This window comes from Amblyomma americanum, chromosome 10, assembly GCF_052857255.1.
Source record: "Amblyomma americanum isolate KBUSLIRL-KWMA chromosome 10, ASM5285725v1, whole genome shotgun sequence".
NCBI lineage: Eukaryota > Metazoa > Arthropoda > Arachnida > Ixodida > Ixodidae > Amblyomma > Amblyomma americanum.
The window spans coordinates 7,332,079-7,354,094 of NC_135506.1; the positions used below are offsets into that span (position 1 = coordinate 7,332,079).

The 22,016-nt window shown below is 45.6% G+C and overlaps 2 protein-coding genes across 4 annotated transcripts; one reads left to right on the forward strand and one right to left on the reverse strand.

The window, feature by feature from the left end:
* The first annotated feature begins 806 nt into the window (after positions 1-806).
* On the forward strand, positions 807-16,551 carry LOC144108872 (ras-like GTP-binding protein rhoA). Of its 3 annotated transcripts, XM_077642099.1 has the most exons (6): positions 829-920; positions 1,231-1,380; positions 6,722-7,048; positions 12,116-12,316; positions 13,829-14,023; positions 15,787-16,551. In XM_077642099.1, the coding sequence occupies exons 3-6, from the start codon at positions 6,878-6,880 to the stop codon at positions 15,838-15,840; spliced, it is 621 nt and encodes a 206-aa protein (XP_077498225.1). In that variant the 5' UTR covers positions 829-920; positions 1,231-1,380; positions 6,722-6,877; the 3' UTR covers positions 15,841-16,551. The 3 variants fall into 3 exon arrangements, with proteins under 3 accessions (XP_077498228.1, XP_077498225.1, XP_077498227.1); XM_077642102.1 differs by lacking the exon at positions 1,231-1,380 and having other exon boundaries at positions 807-920; XM_077642101.1 differs by lacking the exons at positions 829-920; positions 1,231-1,380 and adding an exon at positions 3,263-3,486.
* On the reverse strand, positions 16,030-21,976 carry LOC144108873 (transmembrane protein 234 homolog). The gene is made up of 5 exons (XM_077642103.1): positions 21,784-21,976; positions 21,221-21,372; positions 20,628-20,694; positions 19,564-19,659; positions 16,030-16,521 (listed from the first exon to the last, which is right to left on the reverse strand). The coding sequence occupies exons 1-5, from the start codon at positions 21,794-21,796 to the stop codon at positions 16,445-16,447; spliced, it is 405 nt and encodes a 134-aa protein (XP_077498229.1). The 5' UTR covers positions 21,797-21,976; the 3' UTR covers positions 16,030-16,444.
* Positions 21,977-22,016: the final 40 nt, after the last annotated feature.

Sequence of the window (22,016 nt, forward strand, 5' to 3'; positions counted from 1 at the left end):
CTTGTGTGGACATACTGCCCTGGACGGATATCCCACGAAACCCCACACATATCTAACGACGATGTGAACAAATAACACCTTTTAACGCTATCGCGTTGAAGGTCCCGTTCACCAGAATATCCAGTGTCGGCGTCCTGAGCGAAAAATCACGGGGATGACTCTGGCAGGTGGGCCATCTAGGTCACCTGACGACCTTGCGGCGTCATCACAACTTGCCCATCGGATAGTGAGCAAAATGCCCACGATGGCAGGTGGTAGTTAAATTAATGATTGGTCGCTCGAGAAGAGCAACATGGGCAGCACAAGGCCCACCGCTGGGAGCCCTTGCCATGGCAGGGCAGTGGCGCATCGCTAAACCGCTGCACCACTGCGCCAGGAGGGGTATGAGGACTCCCAAATATATATGAACGTAAAGTAGAGAATGACCTTCTGCGTATATGGGAATTAACCCACTTTGTTTATACGATTCCCGTGAACTTGTTTCTGTGTGCCCTTGTGCAGTGAAATCGGCCCCAAGCTGTGGAAATCCAAGGGTCACGATATCAGTAGATAAACCGCCCCAGTGCAAACAACCAGCAGGATGACCCTGTCAGGTTCTAGTTTAAAAACACTGCTACGTGGTAGCGAGCTTCCGGCCGGCAGGTCAGTTTATTTCGGGCGGATTATCGTGTTTATTTCTATCCAGCTCACGTCCCAGGATAAGTACCACGCATACATTCCGCTCGCACTGGTGGTAATGCCTCTTATCGGAATGCCAGCGATTCTATCCGTGCTTATCGGATTGTATAGGGGTCATGTTGACCCGACCGATCGCCTGTCGCGATGCTCGCGACGCCGCTGCGTTGCCCGTGCGAGGTTAGCAAAAGCAGTCAGCAAAAGGCACTCGGAAGAAGGGCTTCGCAGCTGTTGCCGCTGGACACGTATGTACTAAATCCTGCGCTCCCGGTGCTCATTAGTCAATCCAGGGGCGATACTTCCTTCAAATGCATGTTCCAAAATCTGCCGCGCTTACTTACCTAAATTTGTTAATTAGAGCTGTTCGCGCTACCTATTGAGTAAAATTTGAACTCTAAAATGGCAGATTACGGGTATTAATTTAAAGAAAACAGACAGTTTTTAGCAAACAGAGAGCGCTGTCGTCTTTCAGTTTTCAAAACGGGTGGGCGGAAATTCTGAAATATTGAGCCGGAGTTTCTTGACTATCACGGGACTCGCGTTCTCGGCCAACAGGCAAGGCGCATCGGAGTCTCCTGCTCTCGGGGGCGTGTGTGTGCCGATGACACACGCTCACGCAGGCAACAACAGCAAAGCCAAGCAGCTAGACGCACGCGGCGGTCGTCGGCGCGTCGCTGCCATACCGTCGCCCGGAAACAGTGAACGGTGAGCTTGCGTACGCGTTTGCACCGCTCCAGGCAGAGCGTCCTCGGTTTCGCCCCCCCCCCCCCCCCCCCCCCAGCTCTGTGCAGATTAGCAGGATGTGACAGGCAGGCTGCTAGACGCACGTGCGCGCGTACCTGTGTTGAAACTGTGCTGGAATGATGATGCGTCGTGTCGTGCGTATACAGGCGGGTGGCAGGTAATGCACCGTGTTTACCTCTGTATAACCAGCTACAGTCTTTCAAATTAGATTAACAGCATGGAAACTGGAGTTGTTGACAGCTAAAACATGAACAATTGGTGCATTTGCTCAGTGCCTAGGTCAACGTCTTGACAATTGTTGACTTATGCTGTCGTCTAAGGTTGAACCATAATCTTTGAATGCCTTCTAGTCATTGCAGGTCTCTGGTATGACTTGCCTCCTCCTTCCCCTTTTTTTCTTTCCCTCTTTCTCCTAGTTCAGCCAGGAAGGATGAATATTTATGTGCTGCACATGTCGACTTGTACATGACCGTGTGTATTTCGCCAAATCAGAACATACGCACTTTATTTTCTCAGAAAATTCATTGGCCTAAATTTGCAATAATGTCATATCCCAGTCTTCTGCTGGCGCAAGTGTCATATGAGGAGTACCAGAGTACTAGGATCGACTATATTTAGGAGTTGGTTTGCCATAGAATCAACTGAAAAAAAAAAATCAGCGCAGGCTAAAATATGATACGTTATAATTAAGCGGCCTGTTTGCCTTCTTTGCAGAAAAAAAGGCAGCCGTTGGATAGCTAGCATTCGAGCTGCGTTGTCACTGTACTCGTTCTGCTGTGATGTGTTGCAGCTGACTCTGTGTCAGTGCCTTGTTTTTTAGTGCGAAAAGCACTACTAGCCGCACTCCCCGGTGTTCTAGCCGTGTCCGTCTGGGAGAAGCTTCTGAGTAGCAAGTGTAACTGGTTCGCTGGACACCTCAATCGCGCCTTAAGGCACGTGGCGGTGCTGTCCACCTGCGAAAAACGGTGCTTTCGCGCAATATTTCGCGCTTAGCAATGCTATACCGCCAGCCATTCTTTTCTGTTTCGGTCATCACACGCAGTGGGACAAATTCCACACCAAATTCCTCCAATTTTTAGCGCTGATAAAACTACAATTTCGTCAACTAGCCCCCAATTCAATCCTCTAATCTATCATACGTGCGATGTCATTGCACGTTAAGGATCCCCAGGTGGTCGCAGTCATTCTGGAGACCTCCATTATACGGTAGCTCTTTTCTTCTTTATTTCACTCCGTCCTTCATTCCTTCCTCCACGACGCGGTTGAGGTGCCTGCCTATAGTAGTGAGATATTTCGTCATCGACATCATCAGTCTGACTAGGCTAACTGCAGGGCAAAGGCCATCTCCCATATGTCTCTTCAATTAACCCTGTTTTTTGCCAGCTGCGCCCACCCTATGCCTGTCAACTTCTTAATATCATCCGCCAACCTCACCTTCTGCCGCCCCTACTATATATGCTTGCCTTCTATTGGAATCCACTATACTTTACTGAGGCCTTTGTTTCCCCCATAAACATTTATTTATTTAAATCTATCATGTGACAGCCCGACAGCTATAGGTATATACGCGAATCTCTGTTGTAGTATGCATTTCTTGTCGCGAAAGTGTGCATCTACTCAGTGTATTTGGTACGGATTGTATCCCCGTAAACGCGGTACACGTTCCCTCGCCGAGGAACATGCCATGCCGGCGGGGCGGCCGACGCGAATTCGCCACAGTGTGTGAAACTCGAGCAGCCAGTGGACGAAACCCGTTCGCTGTTTCGGTGATGCGCTGAGGTGCAAGCGTCGGCTTGTCGGTGAAACGTGACGAGACGCTTTCGAGAGCGAAAGCAGACCGCATAGCGACGACAGGAAGGAGTGTACGACGCAAAACGCGGCGCTGTTTTGCCGAGCTCGTTATTGCGCGAGTGTCTCGGTGTCGCCGTCTTCTCCTCTTGCCGCTTCCGCCGCGCGAAGCACTTGTCAGTCGGCAGTGCAACCGTATCGATTCAGCCGAGTGATCAGCAGGAAATCGAAGAAACTGGGAAGGTGCCGCCGCCGAGAAACCATGGCTTCCACTTGAAGGTAACCGGAAGGCAACGCGACTGTGGGAAGCACTTCCTCGTAGACAAGCTTCGGAGCTAAAGAAAACTGCCCTTATATAAATGTCTATAGACTTCCTATAAACTCTTCGCATTGCCCTTATAAAAAATCTATAGACTTTCTATAGACTCTTCGCCTTCCTATAGATATTTCTTTTTGTCTATTGATTGTCTATAGACTGCCAATAGAATTTGTATTGTATATAGAAAGTCTATAGACTTTACTACCTCCGGGATCGGCCTTGTCCTTAGCGCGTCTTTACTATCCTGTCTTTCTATCCCGTCTTTCAACTCTCCTTCTATCTGCACGTGGTACCGATAGTGGCTCGTCTTGAGCCAGTGAGAAGGCCTGTGCACTTTCTTTCTTCCTGGCAGCAACAGACAGACAAATGTCTATGAACAGTCTAGAAACAAGAAATTTTGTAAGGACGAAGTGTATCATTTCTGCGGTTAACAAGAATACTGGGACTTGTGACCAGCGCACATCCAGCGCCGTCCCGTGATAGACTTGCGTCAGCAACGACGTTCCGCGCATGCGCAGCATGAACCAATCAGCGGTGATCAGCCTCAAAAGCGTTCAGCATTGCTTGGTAATGAAATAACAGTAGCTGACCTTTCGGCCCTGACGTTTTGGGCAACCGTGGCCAGCCGTGTACGAAGGAAACTGCGGATGTTGTGCCGGTCAAGCGCTCGAGCAAAGTCGCACAGCCACCCCATAGCCAGCATCAAGAGCCGTACTTTAGCAATGAGCAGTTGTTTTTTCCCTGACGCAATAACCCATTGGAATGCCCTGTCAAACGACATAGTTTCATGCAACGATCGCAAAACATTTCGCGCGAAACTCACTAGTCATTTTCAGAACACGTGAACCCGTAGTTGACCTGTACTTTTTCCTGTATTTTTTTCTCTGTATTTTTGTGTGTTTTTTTGCTTACCGTTTTTGAAACCGCTTGATCCTCCTTTTTTAGTGTATTTTTTTAGTATTTACAGTTCCAGTGTTAAGTACATTGTGCCTATGTTTTCATCATGAGTGCATATACACAACACCATTTGTAAGCCCCTCCTTATGTAATGCCTTCGGGCCTTTAAGGATGAAATAAATGAAATGAAATGAAACATGCAATCATCAGTGACCATCCATTCTCGGTGAACATCGGTGGCCGGTATGGCGGTGAGAGTGACGAAGTCAGTTGGCGCTGGTAGTCTCTGAAAAGATGGACGCTCTTGTGGCTAATCACCACTGCCCGAATAACACTGCACATACGCATTACCCTGCCGCAACGTAGGTGGCTGGCACGAAAAGGTGCCGCCGTCTTCTTATTGAAGTATCGAAGCTCCGAATCTACAGCACATATACGTCGTCACACTATACTCTTCCGTATACACTCTGGCATTCTTCCGCCAGCGTGAGATCGGGGAGGTGGATAGATGGAAACAACTTTATTCGACAAAAAAAAAATCTTCCAGGGTTGTCCCCTACTGGTCCAGGACTTCAGGGGCTTGAGCTTCACATAAAGCCCGATCCACCAGCCATTTCTGGCCGGCGGGCTGGGTGGTATACGCTCTTATATCCATCTATAACGAGAACATCAATTGGCTTTTGTAGCACTTTTTGCGCTTAATTAAAAACAAACCATGGTGGAACTTCGGAATTTTTAAGCAGGGCAATTATTTATCATACTTCCCGCCGAATTTGAACCAGGTATGAAGTGCTGTCCTCTCCTGGCAGCCGCGAGAAAGGATATACGCTTTTCCTGCACACACCCAGGCAGCCTAATTGTGTTTAGGGTAGATATAATACAACGATTCTGCAACCGATTCCATGAATTTCCCACCCTTCATCATTGGCTGAACAGATGACGCGCTCCGCGTTCGCTCTTTAGTATTGGCTGAAGCACTGAGGATAGTCTGAAGCCATGCAGGAGCCAATGGCTTCAGCCAATGGCGAATAGCGGGAAATGTTAAAAAAATTGAATCGTTTCGGGGCGGAATTAATCGTTCTGTTCTTGCGTTCGACCGCACCCGGTCTCGCGCTGCAAGGCCCAAGTTAGGCTCTACGAACTCGAGTTGATAAAATGTATGCTGAAACCTGCGGCCAACACGCGGCCTTCATTCGGGGATAACTGCCACGAAGGCGCCATGAATCGCTTCAGTTAATCAATCTTTAATTGCCGACTGTGAGGCATATGTTAAGCTGTCTTTAATCTGTCGCTCAACACTAATCTCCCACCGCTTTTCTCCGCCCGCGCGATCTAATCAGCGAGAGGTGGCCGCGTCTGGATGGCGGCGAAATGCACAACGCTCGCGTGCTGTGCAATGTCAGCGATGCTTTAAGACCAAGTGGTCTAAATTAATGAGGAGCTCTCCGCTGTCTGACGTCCCTCATAGCGCATTTGTCGCTTCGGGACATTGAATACCACTACCAAGCTACCACCACGTTCGCGCTTATCACGTCACGGCAGGGCTACGGATGGCACTGCGCACGAAAGCTCCACTACGAGCGCACGCGAATTTTGAACATGTCGCCTAGGCGCAATTCATGTAAAGCAACTGCAGAAGCAGTTAGCGCACAAGTTTTTAGCGCAGCGCAGACGTACTAGCGTACAGTCGCGAGTAGAAAATGTTAGCACAATGACGTCAACGGAACAGCGAAAATTGCATCGCGCGGCTGGCGCGGCGCCGTGCTTTGCGAACGTACGCCTGGCAATTTTGTTAGGGGCGTGTTCGTGACCGCAGAGCCGAGCGTTGCTGACACGTGACTAGTGTTATCTTTTTCACTCGCGACTCTACACATATACTGGTTTGCGCTATTCTTGGCCCATTCCCGTGCTTTTCACGTACTCTCTTATTACTTTCCTTTGAAGAGCCCCCCCCAACGGATTATATTGTCTCACTGAAAATAAAAGCCAACGTGGGCCTTCCTCATTGTACAAGAAACTCACGCGTTCACGACCGTATCTTAAAACTGCAAGATAAATACGTCCCCTGCATATATGTGCCACGTGTTCGGCGCTAACGAAAAAGTCACTGTGACAAAGTAATCAAATGCCTCGTCAGTGAAGGCTGTTTCGAGGCTCCTACAACGCATCTATCGGTCGCATGATCTGCAGACGATGGGAATGACGCAGTTTGATTCCGAGCAGTGCGCACATCATCCATTTATTGACTTTTTTGTTCTTTCTTGCGCTGAAAACTGGGAAATCGCTCTTTGCGCGCAGACAACGGCAGAGGATGGATCAGGGTGCGCTGTCTGAGCGGAACCGCCAACTCTGGGAGGCGTGCCTCGAGTTGGGGCGGCCCTGAGTCGCCGATGGACACTCGCCGTGCGTGCACTGACAGCTGTCCGACGACCGAGAGGAAGCAGGGGACGCGGCATGGGTGGCCCGAAGGGCGACATCGTGCGCGTCACACTCGTGGCGGCGGGTGACAGCGGGGTGGGCAAGTCGGCCGCCCTGCACGCCTTCGTGCATCGCTGTTTCCCCACCGAGTGCCTGCCCACGGCGCTCGACCAGAAGGAGACGCTGCTCCACTGGAACGGCGAGACGGTAGGATTCCGTCCGATATATTCGATTGATAGTCAGATACAACTTCAAGGGATGATGAAGCCTCCATTGAAGTTTTGTTCTTGGTAAACGCAAATTCTGTTGCTTTTTCTGGGTACGCTGAAATACCATGAAAACCAAAAGTCACTCCGACTGAAGGAAGAGTAGCGGTTTATCTGTTTTTATTAATTTGTGGGGTTCATCTATGATAAATTGCCTGTGTAACCATTATTTTTTTACCTGACAGATTAATGGAGAAAAATGTGACCGGATTTTCATTGCAAACTTAAAGGGACACGGAGGACAAACTGAAGTTGGCCTGTATCAACAAATCACCGTGCTTTTATGAAAAACACGGTAGCTTTTATAAGCTAGAAACTTCAAAGAAAATGAAATACAGGTGTCGCCATCTCCCGCTAGTTTTCTGAAGCAAACTGCGGTACCTCGACAGATTTTTCATGCGGATTCCCGAGGCTAGGTATTAGCGCCGTTTACTTCCAAACGGGGATCACGGAGTCCTTTTCAGTGTCGACGTCACGCGTTTGAAAATCGAGCGGCGGGAAAATTTGAAATCCAATTTGCTCAGCAATAAATGTATCTTTTGCTGCCGGACAAACATCAACGCATGCGGTAGCCACAGCATTATATTTAACAAAACAGAAGATTCCCCAGTGTCCCTTTAAAAAGTGGCGTCTCTCATAGCCTGAGTCGCTTTAACTGGGACGTTAAACCCCCATAAACATTTAAAAAGTAAAGGTACGAACACACTAGCGTAAAAATTAGGAGGGCACTTTGGAAATTCTAAAGTGTGTTTGATGAAAGCCTATGGCCATTCATTCGTTCTGATCTTCCGCCGTTTGGTATTGGGGTAATCCGCCTTCTTGCGCTTGTCCGAAACGCTTTGTGCGAAATCACTCGGCCGCTTGGGAGCCATCCAACTCTCTCACGTCTGGTGAAGGGAGCACCAATGACACGTTTGGTGAAGGAGCGCCAGCATGCGCCAGCGCCGTCGCAGCGAGTACTCGATCCGCCTGTCGGTGCAGGTGACGTCACTGTTGCTATGTGCAGCTGCGCATGCGCTTCGGCGCCGCTACCTCTCGCCGAGGGGTTAGGTGTGCGCCGGTGTAGGGGAGGGTCACAGCTGGCACTGTTCCAGGCTTTGGATGTAACGGACGGACAGGATCTCTACCGGGAGTATGAGCCATTAAAGGCTTTCGCCTGCCCAGCCTCCGCCACGAAAGGGACGGCCAAACCGGCGGCGACGAGTACGCGGGAAAGCGCCGCCGAGCAAAGCTCTCCATGCTTTATGTAACTTTACTAGAAGCCAAAGAGTGGCGGCACTGCCTCTCACCACGTACCTAAGCCGAGCGCGCCTAGGTCTCCGCGGATCCATGCTTTATGCAACTTTACTAGAAGCCTAGAAATGGCGCAACTGACTCTCCCCACGTCACTACTCCCCGCTCCGCGGCGCGCGGCAAGCCGCCGAAAATGGCTCCTCGACCCATTCGCTGCGCGGCATATCGACCTGCCGCAACCATAACCGCCGCCGCGGAAGGTTTCGCGGCACGATGGTTGCCGCCGGCGGCGAGCCGCGCGCCCTTTTCCGCCAGTGTGTTCGTACCTTTAAGACATATTAAATTTCCACTTGCGTGTTCTTTGTTATGATGCGTTAGACATTAGCATACATGAAGCACGGCCGCAGCTGGCAAAGGACAGGGTTAATTGCAGAGACATGTGAGAGGCCTTTGTTCTGCAGTGGGCGCAATCGGGCTGATGATGCATGGATCATCGCGTGGTATTCTCCTACGACCGTTAAGTAATTGAATGAAATTGCTTCTCTGATGCTGAACAACCAAACGATGGCTGTGGCATTCTAGGTGGGTTTAGGTCATGTGAGGCATGGAAAAAAACTGCAGTGTAACCACTGGCATGTAAATTTAATTCACTAGAATGCCTTATTAAACCGGCCTACTTCAAGAAACAGCAACAATGTATCAGTGATTATGCTGCAGCTTTTTTCATGCCTCGTGTGTCTTAAACCCATCTTTGATGTCAAAACAATTATTAGGTTGTTGAAGCCGGAGCAAGAGAGAAGAAATTCCACAATAAATTGTTTAGGAACGGTTGTAGGCAGATACGATGTGGTGATTAATGAATTATAGAGCCTTACACATCATTATAGAGAAGAAACATGCAACAAAAAAGGTGCCTGTAGTGCTTTAACTATTTTACTCTCGCATAGAGATGCTTCAAAGTGCAATTGCTACCGTGCATGTTGCTACTACTCCTTCAGCAACGTGTGGTGCCTGAGGCTTGATTTCTGTGTCCCCAAATGCTGTGTTTTTGTGCATGCATCTCCTGTTTATGTAAAGTCTGGTCACCTGCTTGAGGTCACCCTACTGAGAACCTACCACTCATGAATATTCTTGCTCGCTGCCTTGCTAATGATGGCAGCGGTTCCACAGAATTAAACAGAGTAAAAAAAGAAAATATGACAAGACTGTAGACAGATGCATAAAAATAGACTACACGATAGTTACTAGAGGAGGTTCACACCACGGAGGACACATTTTGGCCCTTCCCCCCACTTTTTTGCAAAAGGCAAAACCAAGCCATAAAGCAGCGCCTTGACCGAGGTTACAGCATGCCGCTTAATTGTAGCAAAGCAGTAGCTTCCTTTCAAACTTTTTTCGCATCCTGGAGGCACGCCGATGCTTTTAGTGACAAAAGTGCAATAGTGCCAATCTTCTTCTTATGCACGCTTCAGCAACCTCGGCTGATCAGCAGGCAGCATGTCAGATGGCTCTACAATGCAACCCTATAGGATACTCCTTCTGACAGCAAACTTGCCGAGTGCAACTCTCTTGCTACCCATGTTCGTAGCAGCTCCCTTTCAGGCACCATTATTCATTTCAATTCAAAACAAATATTTTTCAGCCTATTATAGCATATCCAGGACTCGATAAAGCCAATTCGTTAATTTCCGAATGGAAGACGCTAATGGTTAATTTTAATTTTTACAGGCACATACAAAATTTCTACCAAATTGTCAAAATACGTAGTTAGAAAGTGTAATATTTAAACACCAGGGTTTATAAAATGAGCACTCAAGGTACTGTGGAATGATTTCATTTTTTCAAAATGCTCCCGACACAAAAAATCCAAAAAGATGGACATTAGTATTGGTGGAAAAACCTGTCAGCAAGAAAATGATGGAAGACTTGCTACCAACTGTTTTGTGAAATATATTTTGCCATGTTGGCTAACTGGTATAAAAAGCACCCTATATGCAAAGTGAAAGGTGCTGAATTCACCTGAAGTAAAGAAATTATTCATTTCTTCATTTTGTTCATTTCTGTTCATTTTCGCTGATATTTTGTCGCATGCTCTTGTTATGTCATATCAGAGTGCTTGCATTAGCCTCTGTTATTGTTTTACTTGTTTATATATTTGTTTCTTCGGTGATAATGTATGAAGAATACTGTGGTACACCCCCCTACTGTAATGCCCCTGCGGGCGAATGTAGGTACATGTATAAATAAAAAAATCTAGACCATATATTGAGAAATAGCTGTGAGTTTGCAATGCACACAACTGCGTACAAAGCATACTAAATGGCTCAGGGAAGCCCACGCTGGTTCTATGCACATCAGCCAGCTGATGTTCCTACCCTGTTTTATTGTTTGCCCCATGACTTCGAGGGGCAAGTATGTGTTATTCTTGGGACACAACCACATGCTGCAACCAATCACTGGGCCACAAACACAACTAGAATTACAGTTAAGCTCCAAGTAAACTCTGTTTCAGAACCCTGCATGTTTTCTTGTTGAAAATTTAGAAGCTACAGAATACACCATCATATGTCGCAGTCAAATGAACTATTGTTCGATTCCTAGTGCCACCGGGTACACACCGGCGATACAATGGGTACAAGCTTTCCTTTCGCCTGGTGATCAGCTTATGTAGGGTGAAATGCTTAGAAACTGTTTTTTACCCCACCTTGGGTAGCCAAAAATACTTTGCGCCATGATGCAATTTGGCCACAGATGCCCTTGTGCCATAAAAATTGATCATTATCACATGGACTGTTCCTCACTGTGTCAGAGTTGCAGAATGTTACCCTTAGCTGGTGCCAAAGTTTATAGAGGGTTCTTCTATTTTCTGGCGTACAGAAAATTTCTCTGGCTAAAGTCTGCATTTTAAACTGAAGTTCCATTATTAGTAGTGTCATTGAAAGATCCTTAAAAGAGTATAGACACCTAACTTTTGGGTGCGTGTTTTTTTGTTTGTAATGATGCGTAAGGCGTTATTATACACGGATTATCACTTGGTATTCTTCTAAGACCGCTAAATAATATATAATCGAATTTCTTTCCAGTGCTGTTTCGGTTTCAATGGCCGAACGATGACTGTGCGTCAAGTGTGGCTATAGGCCATGTAAGACCTAAAAAAAACTGCAACAGAGCTGCAGCATAATCAATGATATATCACTGCTGTTTCTTGAAGCAGGCCAGTTTAATTAAGCATTGTAGTGAATTAAAATTACATATCAGTGATTATATTGCAGTTTTTTTTCACGCCTCACATGACCTAAAGCCACCTTCTACAGTGCTTCTACATTCGCTTTCATTCCGGCTCTTGAGGAAGGTTGGCTTCAGCACTGTAGAGAATTAAAAGGATGAAGCAGCGATTATATTGATGTTTTTCCATGCCTCACATGACATATAACCACACTTTGATGTCACAGCCATCGTTCAGCTGTTGAAATCGAAACACCATGACAGAAAAATTCGGTTATAAATTATTTAGCAGTCATAGGCGAATATCGCATGGTGATTCACGCGTAGTAGTGTCTTCCGCATCATTGTAAAGAAGAAAACATGCCACCAAAACTAGGTGTCTATACTCCGTTAACCATAGCATGCTGCATTTTGCTGTCAAACCTGCCTGGTGGAAGTACCCAGTGTTATTTCTGAGCAAATGCATGAAACTTCCACTGCTTCCACCTTGTGAAATTGTAACTAATCATTGTGTGAATTTTTTTTCATTTATTTATTTTCTTCCCAACAGGTGTACCTCAACCTTTGGGACACTCCAGGCTCCAGCTCATATGATGCATTGAGGCCTTTTGCCTATCCACAAGCCGATGTGGTCTTGATCTGCTTTGGACTTGACAACCGGGAAAGCCTCGTCAATGTCGAGCAGAAATGGGCGCCCGAAATTAGAGAATTCCTGCCTAATGTGCCCATCATCCTTGTTGGGAATAAAAAGGCAAGTGGTCTTGAAAACACCTCAATTTCCACAAACATAGTTATGGGTGCACAATCGAGAGTAATTTCCTTAGAAATTCCTGTTTTCGGCTACTGGAAGGAGAACATGAAGTTGTTCTATTCAGTTTAAATCCATAATGTATGCTGACACATTACTTTATCAGAACTGATATTTTCTGGTGCAGCAACAGGGTAATTCTGGCAATGCACGTGCTTTTTTTAATTCTTTACATATGCCCTGAAGATGTAATTTATAATAATGAGAAGTGTTGTGCGCCGTAAGATTATTACATACTTGCCTAGCTTGGTTTCAATAAGTCACACTTCTGTAACTAGCATGCTGTTCGAAGAAAAGAACCATTATCAATACATCTACCATTGCTCCCTAGCAAGGGAAGAAATTTAGTTTGCAAGACGTGAAAACTTGGGAGATAAGAATGGTCTCCAGAAAACCACAGCTGTAGTTATGTACTTGAAAAAAAGCCACTTCAGTCCAACAATAAAGCAGCATGTTCCTTCTTTTGGTGCCTGCTGACTGCCTCATCGCTTTATGTATTGTCAGGCTTTTGACCAAGGTCATTAGTCCAGTAAAAGGTATCAGTGAAATTTTCCGAGACACACTTCAGGCCTGTCTTCCTTGGTCCAACTTTAGGAACACGAATCCTCATCAATTTGGCTTCCTCTCTGTCACTTTTGGTGTAATACCCCTCTAATGAGGTTATTGAGGTACTAATGAATAAATAAAGGATGCATTGTGGACTAAGGAGCAGAATAAAAAGATTAATCTGTTAGCATGAACCTGCGACCACAATTATAAAGACAAATCCCGGATAAACTTTCGGAACTCAAGTCTCTGACTGCAGTGCCTTGAAAGGCACCCAATAGATTTTGATCTCAAGCATTCGGGTACATTTTCCAAATCAAACTGAATTCACATTTACATGTATATTTTTCAGAAATATAACATATGTTTGACATTTAATTCCTTGATGTCTAAATTATTAAGGAATAAAAGAAGCAAAAATCATTACCTCTGCATTATGCTAGCTAATGTAGTAACATGCAAAAGCCAATATCAAAATTTTGTTAGTGCCGCTAAAATTTGACAAATCGGTCTTTCGCCATTTAGCAACAATTAGCGTCTGCTTCTATTTGTGCAGCCAGTTCGAGCTGTGTAAAAGACCAAGTCGAAGGCCCAGAGTGAGTTAGCAATTCTGTACCCAGCAAGAGTCTTCCTATTTCCCCCCTAAGACTTGTCGAAAAATGAAGGACAAGAAATTGTTGGACGCTGGATGGAAGCTGCACATTCGCTTTTTTTTTTTCGCACAGACTTCTCACAGTGACCTCAAACATTTTGACCAGGAAGCACATCAAGATATATAGTACTGACCACACCGTGCGTGCAAATGCAGTGTCGTGAATTCGCAACACTGGGCAGTATAGGGTTAATACAATACTGAATAAAGTTATTTTTTACAAGTTATCTTCTCATCTCCGCGGTGACTCATTGCAGGACCTTCGAGACATTGGACCTCGCCTCTTGTGTGAAGTGGACACTGTGCCAAGCACAAAGTCATTTGTGAGCAGCTTTGAGGGCGAAGCCATGTTGGAATGCATTGGAGCGTCGGCCTATGTCGAATGCTCCGCACTCATGGACCAAGGCCTTGAAAACGTTTTTGGTGCAGCTATCGAGGCAGCCATGAAACATGTAAGTAGCCCTCTTCAAGTGGCTTTCCTAAGCCTAACTGCTGTCCCTTCAAGTGTTTGCCGTGAGGACTGCAAATGCAGTCATGGGTAGAGTTTGTGGGTATACAAGGACATTGCCTGATAGATGCATCTACAGTAGAATGCAGCTTCAAAAAAAAAAAAATGCAGTTGCAAGCAACAGCTTGCATGGCCAGGATGCAGAATATGGCAGGTTTTGTTGATATAGTTACAGCATCTAGATTCGGTGTTGTTCATTCTTCACCCTGGCATTTTTTAAATCAAGCAGCCAGATTTTAATAAGGTTAGTGGTGTCTTGCGTGCTAGCATCCAAGGGCTTGGGTCATGTTTTGAATTTTACAGCTCTTTGCACTGCATGGCAGTCTAATATGGTTTGGTTTATGGGGTTTAACGTCCCAAAACGACTCAGGCTATGAGAGGTGCTGTAGTAGAGGGCTCCAGATAAATTCGACCACCTCGAGTTCTTTAACGTGCACTGACATTGCACAGTGCACAGACCTCCAGCTCTCCAGCATTCCACCTCAATCCAATTGTGACTGCAGCAGCTGGGATCGAAATCGCGTCTTTCGGGTCAGCAGCCGAGCACTATAGCCACTGAGTCACCGCAGCGGCGGCAGCTTATTTATTTCTTAAGTCTAGCCTTTCTTGGAAATTGTAATTTCTTTTATACTACTGGCTAATGCAAATTGGATGGAGTTCGCCAGATTAATACTCAACAAAAAGTTGGTATGTTGCATCTGTATAGAACCTATCTATCAAATCTCAAATGCTTTGGAAGCTGTTCGGAATCGCCCTGTTTGCTTCATCCTCAAAGACTACAATCATTTGTCTAGTGTTGCACCTATGAAGGATACATTACCATTAACAGCTCTTTCCCTAAGAAGGAAAATAGACTGCTGCACATTTCTTTATGGCATGAGCTATCAATGGAAGCCTACCTCGAGTCACTGCATCACTGAAGCCCGCTGAAGTTTTTTCCTGGCTTCGATCTGCTTGGGCGCCAAGTCCAAGTGGATCAGAGTCGAGCCAAGCCAAAAGCCAAGCCGAGAGGGGGAGAAGATGATAAAAATAAAGAAAGAAGAGCAACCAAGGCGAAAACAACAAAAGAAGGAAGTGAAGAAGGGGGTGAAAATAAATGGAAACTGTCAAGGAGAGAAATGGATGATGGCTCTTGCCGAATGTTCCAACTAAGCAAAGGCCTAGCTTAACGAGTAATTATTTTAAGATGCATAACACCAAGGAACAACTTAAAATGCTCTGATCATGGCCCTGACTTGCATTTCATAACAAAAAGGCCCTCGACGCAAGGCACTGGTCCCTCAGTGCTGCACTCTAGCCTATTAGTATACATTTCAATCCAGAACATTGATGGAGTGAAACCACTGGCTGATGTCTTTAGTTCTAATGAATGACAATGAAAAAAATTGGAGGTGGCCCATCCAATCGCTTGCATTCACAACATTTCACTTTTTTTTTTGCTGCCGGTGTATTTGTTCCTGCTTTTTCCTCATTTAATCATGGTCACACAAGATGCAGCTGTTTAGTGTTATTTATGAGTTTTTGTTTACATCAACGTAGTTGGTAACTCATTATTTTTGCTGTCTTATAGCAATGCATTCCTCTTTTTCCCTGTGCCGACATTCTCTCGTTGTTCACTTGACAGTTTTTCTGTAGTATGTACCACTCTTCTAAATGCCCTCTAGGCAATGAGGGTGTTCGAAATAAATAAATCATTCTTTCCCCCAGAAACCACCAAAGAAGAAATGCCGCTGCTGTTCCTGCTGCTGCACCATCTTGTAACCTCCATTTTGTACAGTCGGCTTACAAAGCATCGTTTGCACTGATGTAGCGCAGCTTTCCGACACTAAGATGTCAAAATTAAGCAATTCTCAATGCTGTGTACAATCTCAATGCTGTGAGCTGCCAGTTGGACAACAAACAATGTGCAAAGTGGCAGAGTGACAGGAGAGCGGAAAAGAAAATACATACTCACATATATCGTTCTCTTTATTATGTGCAACCCTCATAAGATTAACTCTAAACTGAATGTCTCTGCTTTCCAGGGTTGACACAAACTCAATACATGTGGCACGTTTTAACATGAAAAGAAGATACAGACAATATTCTCGCACACTGCCAAGTCACTATACCAATAGTACTTCCCTTTATGAACATATTACGATCTCGGCAATTTAGATCAATAAGGCCTGCATTTGGCACTCACAATAAAATAAGTGATGAAAAATATACATGCTGCGAAGACATGATTTTCAACTCCTGTACATATCACTCAGCAATCTCACTTGCTTTAAGCTACCCCGCAAAAAGGGCCAGGCACTGTTGTCACTGGGTGCCTCAAAGACTGCTTCCTCTTGCTGTCTTTCTATAGCACAGACAGAGCAGGTCAACCTTGGTTCCAGGCCTTGTCAGCAACACACAATGTCACTCCAGTTGTCACCAAGGCCATGCCGATGTAGGTGCCTGGAAATAAAAATGCGTTTCAAAACAAACCGTAATTTTGTGTCGAACATCTCATTTCAAGCACGCTGGCCAAAAAAACAATTGTGAGAAATCGGCTATAAAAAAAGAATGCACTGGCAGTCTCGTGATGTGATGCAACAAACCTGCGTAAGCAGAATTGATCGCACATTTCGCTTTTACAATGATCGCGTTCCCGTCGAATCTCTGAACTAATTTCACAGTCGCTTTTCCGCTCCGCTGCAGCATAGGCTTCTGCAGTGCCTACTTGAGAACAGTGCCTGCAGTGTCGCACCCTTTCCCATAGTGTTGCGATTGCTAGTCTGTTTCGCTAGGTGACTGCGAAGTGGTGTTAGCCTATTACCCTATACCAATACATGTGCTATGCATGCTCGAAGCATCCGCGCTTGTCTTCGGGCTATTGAGTTGACTAATTTCTCTCCATAAACGCAGGTGATCGCCATAGCAATATTCACTGTTGCTCTGATGCTGAACACACTGCTGGGTTGACCAGCTATGAGTGATTTAGTAGTGCTTAGAAGTAGTTGACGGCAATACATGCTGTACAGATGACATCAGCAGCTGTGGCTAGAAAGCTTAAAGCCTGGCTGTCATGATGAAGATAGCAGATTAGTGTGGGCGAGTAGAAGGAGTTGAAGTGCAGATGAAAAAAAAAAGAAGCACGTCCGAGGTGTTGGGGCTTGTCTTTTGCTCGGAGCTTGACTGCATTGCGTCAGCCCGGGAACCAGATGCCAGGACCCGCAACACAGAAGACCTCCTTTCCCACTGCTGCGATGCTGCAGCTTCCATTTCAGCAACTCTACCGGCTCCAGCGACACGCAAACACAGGCGAGTGTCATTAGTCCTGGCCTGACCTCCGAACATGCAGCGGTCCTGGGCCCATCAACACCATCACAATCTGGCAAGCCTGCCAGGAGCCTGCTCTGTCTTCGGACCAGGTTTGTTATTGCGCGAGAGTTGCGTAAATGGAGCTGGGGAAGCTGGTGCGTTTGAGCGAGCAGCTGGGTTTTTGCTAATTGGAATTTCTAGACTGGTTCGAAGGCCAGCTGCGCATGAACCAGGATGAGCTAGAAGCTGACACGAAAGAAGCACAAGAGTTTATGCGAAGATTTCTTAATGGTGAGACCGGAGAATCGGATCTGGAGAAAGAGCTGCGAGATCAAGAGCAGTTGCCGAAGCAGACAGTTATCTGCCTTGGAGTTCCGTAAGCATGTACTAGTGTAGGAAAGAAACGCCCCACACAGTGGCGGTGTAATCCACTATTTGACTGGTGTGGATGTAGCTGATAGCCCGAACCTGATGACCCCGTTGCTTAACCTAGCACAGGTGCAACTCCAGGCTAACAGACCTAAGAGTATTAAAACATAGCAAGCCGTGCTGAATGAAACGGCTTCCCATGCCCTAAACAAGTCATCAGAGCTGGAAGAGTCAATCCATGAAGAAATGACTTGCATTGAGTACCGTTCTCACATAGTCACCCATATCTGAGTGTGACAGTGACCTCAGTGCACTCGTGTGAATGCTGCAAAAGGCATGCTGACTATAATATGGAAGGTAGAAATTCGAGTACGTGACCAAGGTGCCACAGAGAGAACTCGTGTGCCCTTCATTTGGAAACAGTGGAAAAAAATGCCAAAAGCACAAACCACAAAACCTTTGAAGGCTCAAAAGTAGGTGAGGAAAATAAGAGCTTCCCTGCTCTCATCTCAGGATCTTTCCTGAAGCATCAGGCTGATCAGCCTGGGAAGCCCGGATGTGCAGTATTCATTTCCAGGAGCTCGTTTGAACTTCCCGACATGCCCTGCTCCCAGTAGCCCAAGCAAGCCGGTAGCTCAAGCCAGCCTTCTGAAGGTACCTTTTTTGCATTTAGAAAAGGCTCACTACATTCAAGCCTCAGACACAGCACAACACTGCTGTGTTTTTTGAGTATATGATTTATCTCTCCATCAGCCTCCCAAAGCAAGATATTGTACAGGAAAAACCAGGCTAATTGCTGAAACAAGATAACTCCTGCAGCAATCGAATGTGGTAACAGGCCTGAGGAACTGCAAAAGATACAGGAGAAGGGAAGGAGACAACAAAAAGCGGTTTTAGCAATTGCGCTCATCCTGTACCATGTCTTATGTGTTCTTTTTGCAAAGCTACTATGTCTGAAGAATAACATTGGCTAGTATGACAACATGTGCTACTCAATTGAACATTTAGTGAACAATGTTCAGTTTCTAGTACCACTTTGTGTTGTCTCCCTCCCCAATCCTGTCTTTTGTGGTTGCTTAGGCCTATTATGTGTTATTAACCGGCCTACAACCACATCCTTCAATATTGTTTCTGCATCCGATTGATGCGACGCTGGTTCCTTTAATCCCTTTGCTTCTGTGCCTTTTGCGGCTGTTTTTGACTTTCATTGTATGCTGCAATTTCTCTGCTGGTTGACTGCGAGCGCAGCCCCATAAGCATTGTGATAAATTCTGCTAAACAAGTCGCAGAAACACAAACCTTTGCTTTGTTTTGTTCACAATCTCCCCCTGCATCATAGCTGACAATAATATTTACATATATGAAATGCCTTGAAACATACAGGCATGTGAAGTGTAACTTTGCAATATATCTTACATTAAAAGATTCTCTTCATCACTTTCAGCATTTTAGCAGTAATCCCCAATCATTTAAAGGAACATCCTCGTCATCGCAGAGGTCACTCTCGGCATCACTGTCAAACACAAGTTCAAAAATTTCCTCCACCATCGTCCATCTTCGCTTTCACCACAACACCATGTTTTGCACGAGACGGACCCACAAACTTTTTGCTGTTTGTGAAAAATACACCCCCCTCCCCCCTACACCCCCATATTGTGCTGCCATCTATGAAACATCAAAAACCACCATTCTCCGAGCGGCCAGCAAATTGCTGGTCACTGCGACTTTGACCTCTGCCACAGCAGCTGGTGGACCACCGGGTGTGGAAGTGAAAAGGTTAAGACTGCCACCTGTCGCACTGAATGAGCACACAGTGAGAATACTTACGTGTGCTCGTAGATGATGTTTCTCCCAGAATACGTCCAGCCAAGGTGACGAAGATGAAGTTGAGAGAATTGGTAAGTGGCACAGCCAAGGATAGATCTAGAAGAGGCACGAAAAAAAGCTTGCGCTCAGGCCATCAATTTGGCGGTACAGTACACAATGTGAAATTGTCAGCGAAAATGCAGTATCAGCACTGCTAAGCTATGACAAAACAACAAAAAGATTAAAGCTGAAAGTTATTTATGGTGAATATGAGGCCACCCCACAGTTTCTCGTCAAAATTAAATTGTTTTTGTATGACAGGAGAAGCTTTTCTTTCAATTAATTGCTGATAACTAAGGATGCAAATTCTCAGCAAAGTCAGCATATATGCTGGAACCTGCACAATTTTTAGAGCTACTTGGTAAATAGCAACATTCCAACAGCTTTAAAAGACATCATTAGGCACAATGCCATACTACCATATGTTTCAGGCATATGTTATAAACCCTCATTACATTTTCACAAGAAAGATAAAATTTTAAATTTGATCAGCATTACAAAGAATGCAGAGACATCTCAAGCACAGTCTCCTCTGACTGCAAATTGTTTCGAATAAGCAGAGATTTTGATCTAAAGAGGGGTACTTTTGTAAAGAAATTGCAAAATACTAAATTGATCAGCCAGAATGTAGGCCATCTAAACCGAAAGATCACTTGATGAACTTCTGGGCATTCAACTGAAGTTTACCCCTGAATGAGTAAAAGCATTAGGAGAAACAGCTGCTCCTCTACAAAGCCTAATCCGATAATAGTACTCAAGCAAGAGCACTCTTCACCTTTTTGTTTAGTACCTCAGAGTCCACATAAACATTATAATCACTTCAACTTAACCAGCCTGAATGATTTACTCATGCCCTTACTCATGAACTTAGAGTAGCAGTGCTGATCTCAAGGGCAAGGCACTGTTTCAACCATCAACATCGTTGAGAATACGCTCTGGTGCATGCCGCAATGAATAAGGGTTGCACGCCTTGGACTGTCATCGCAGTGACATCCACAAATGATAACAATTAAAAACCCACTGACCTGCGGATCCCAGGGCAAGTGCATAAATAGCGGACCCACTCTGATTTATCAGGAATGGAAGTGCATACTGGAAAGGAATTAAGGAGCTCTAGTTAAGCTGCAGAGGAAAGGATGTGAAGATCAAGCAAATGAATTTTATTCACTCCAATCAATGCACGAGTCAAGGAAACACACCCATCATTGTTGCAGCCCACACAGACAACAAAATACTGAAAGAAATACAAGGCTATTGCTGCTAATGCTGCTTTACTACAGAGTACACGGATGCAATCATGCACTGACTGCAGTGCTATCCAGTTGAGACAAATCCTACACGTCTGAATCAAAGACATAAGACAGAGATGCTACATATTGTAGCATTGCGATACTGCAATATCGTGAATGGGGTCGCAAAATATTTATAGCGCCAGACAACCACTCAAACAATTCTGGCTGTCAAATTTAGGCAGCAAATCTTAGGAGTTCCTGTGACACAGCACGGACAAGGGTAGTGTCCAAGAACTTTTCAGTACTGTTTTATCAGTACCGAAGTACAGAAAATATCAGCCGTTTACCAGTTCACAGACTGATCATTTGTGCTGTGCGGGGTTTACCTGCGGCTTCGTCGCGAGGAACTTTACTTCTGCCAGCCACTGTCGGAGAGCTCCTTCACATTTGATATCTTCAACACCCTTTCCACCCCGACGCAAGAGTGGCGTTGACAGCCCCCAGAGCGCGGCCACGGCCACCAACCACAATACTTGCACTGAAAAGAAGAAAACATGCCATACTCGCGAACGGAACCGCGTTCACAATCCTCCGATGAAAGTTGCAACGCCAATAGAGATGGCTCGATCAAGCAATCCTTCTCGTCAAGCGCGCAACGCTCGTTTTAATGCACTTTATTTTTTGCTTCATAACGAAACTGCGATGAGCTCTTCAACTGTTTTTGTAAAATGCATGATCCAGACAGCGAGACCTTTACACAGCACCTCGAGTGTTGCCTCGTATTGATGATTGTTCTTGGGTTTAGAGCGCGGTCGGTGTTCAGCATGTTATATCGCGTTTACCTAAGCAGACCTAAACATTACTGGTATGAGAGAGAAAGTGCATTGGAGGGCGTCAGCCCCTTGAACGAAATCAAATAGCACGTAAAGGCGGTCCAAACCACCCATACCGGGATCAAGCATGTCGACAGCAATCGGTTACTGTACTCCGTGGTCAGCAAATCCTTTCTGAAGCGCTTGCACATATGATGAACGGGTTAGTCCGCACAGAAAGTAGCCAGCTATGAGCAAAAAAAGACTGCCTTCGCTTTCTGATCCTCAAAAGCTGGCACTGGTTGCCTCCATTTGTTTTGTTGTCATGGCTACAGCGTTAGTTTTCTAGTTCAGAATTCCTCACGAAAAA

Bases quoted from the DNA above. Each gene is read 5' to 3' on its own strand.
- LOC144108873 (XM_077642103.1), bottom strand. The intron at 20,695-21,220 runs GTAAACCCCGCA...ATTCCTTTCCAG, and splicing joins TCCTCGCGACGAAGCCGCAG to TATGCACTTCCATTCCTGAT. The intron at 19,660-20,627 runs GTCAGTGGGTTT...TGCCTCTTCTAG, and splicing joins ACTTGCCCTGGGATCCGCAG to ATCTATCCTTGGCTGTGCCA.
- LOC144108872 (XM_077642102.1), top strand. From the start codon at position 6,878: ATGGGTGGCCCGAAGGGCGACATCGTGCGCGTCACACTCGTGGCGGCG. The intron at 7,049-12,115 runs GTAGGATTCCGT...TCTTCCCAACAG, and splicing joins TCCACTGGAACGGCGAGACG to GTGTACCTCAACCTTTGGGA. The intron at 12,317-13,828 runs GCAAGTGGTCTT...GACTCATTGCAG, and splicing joins TCCTTGTTGGGAATAAAAAG to GACCTTCGAGACATTGGACC.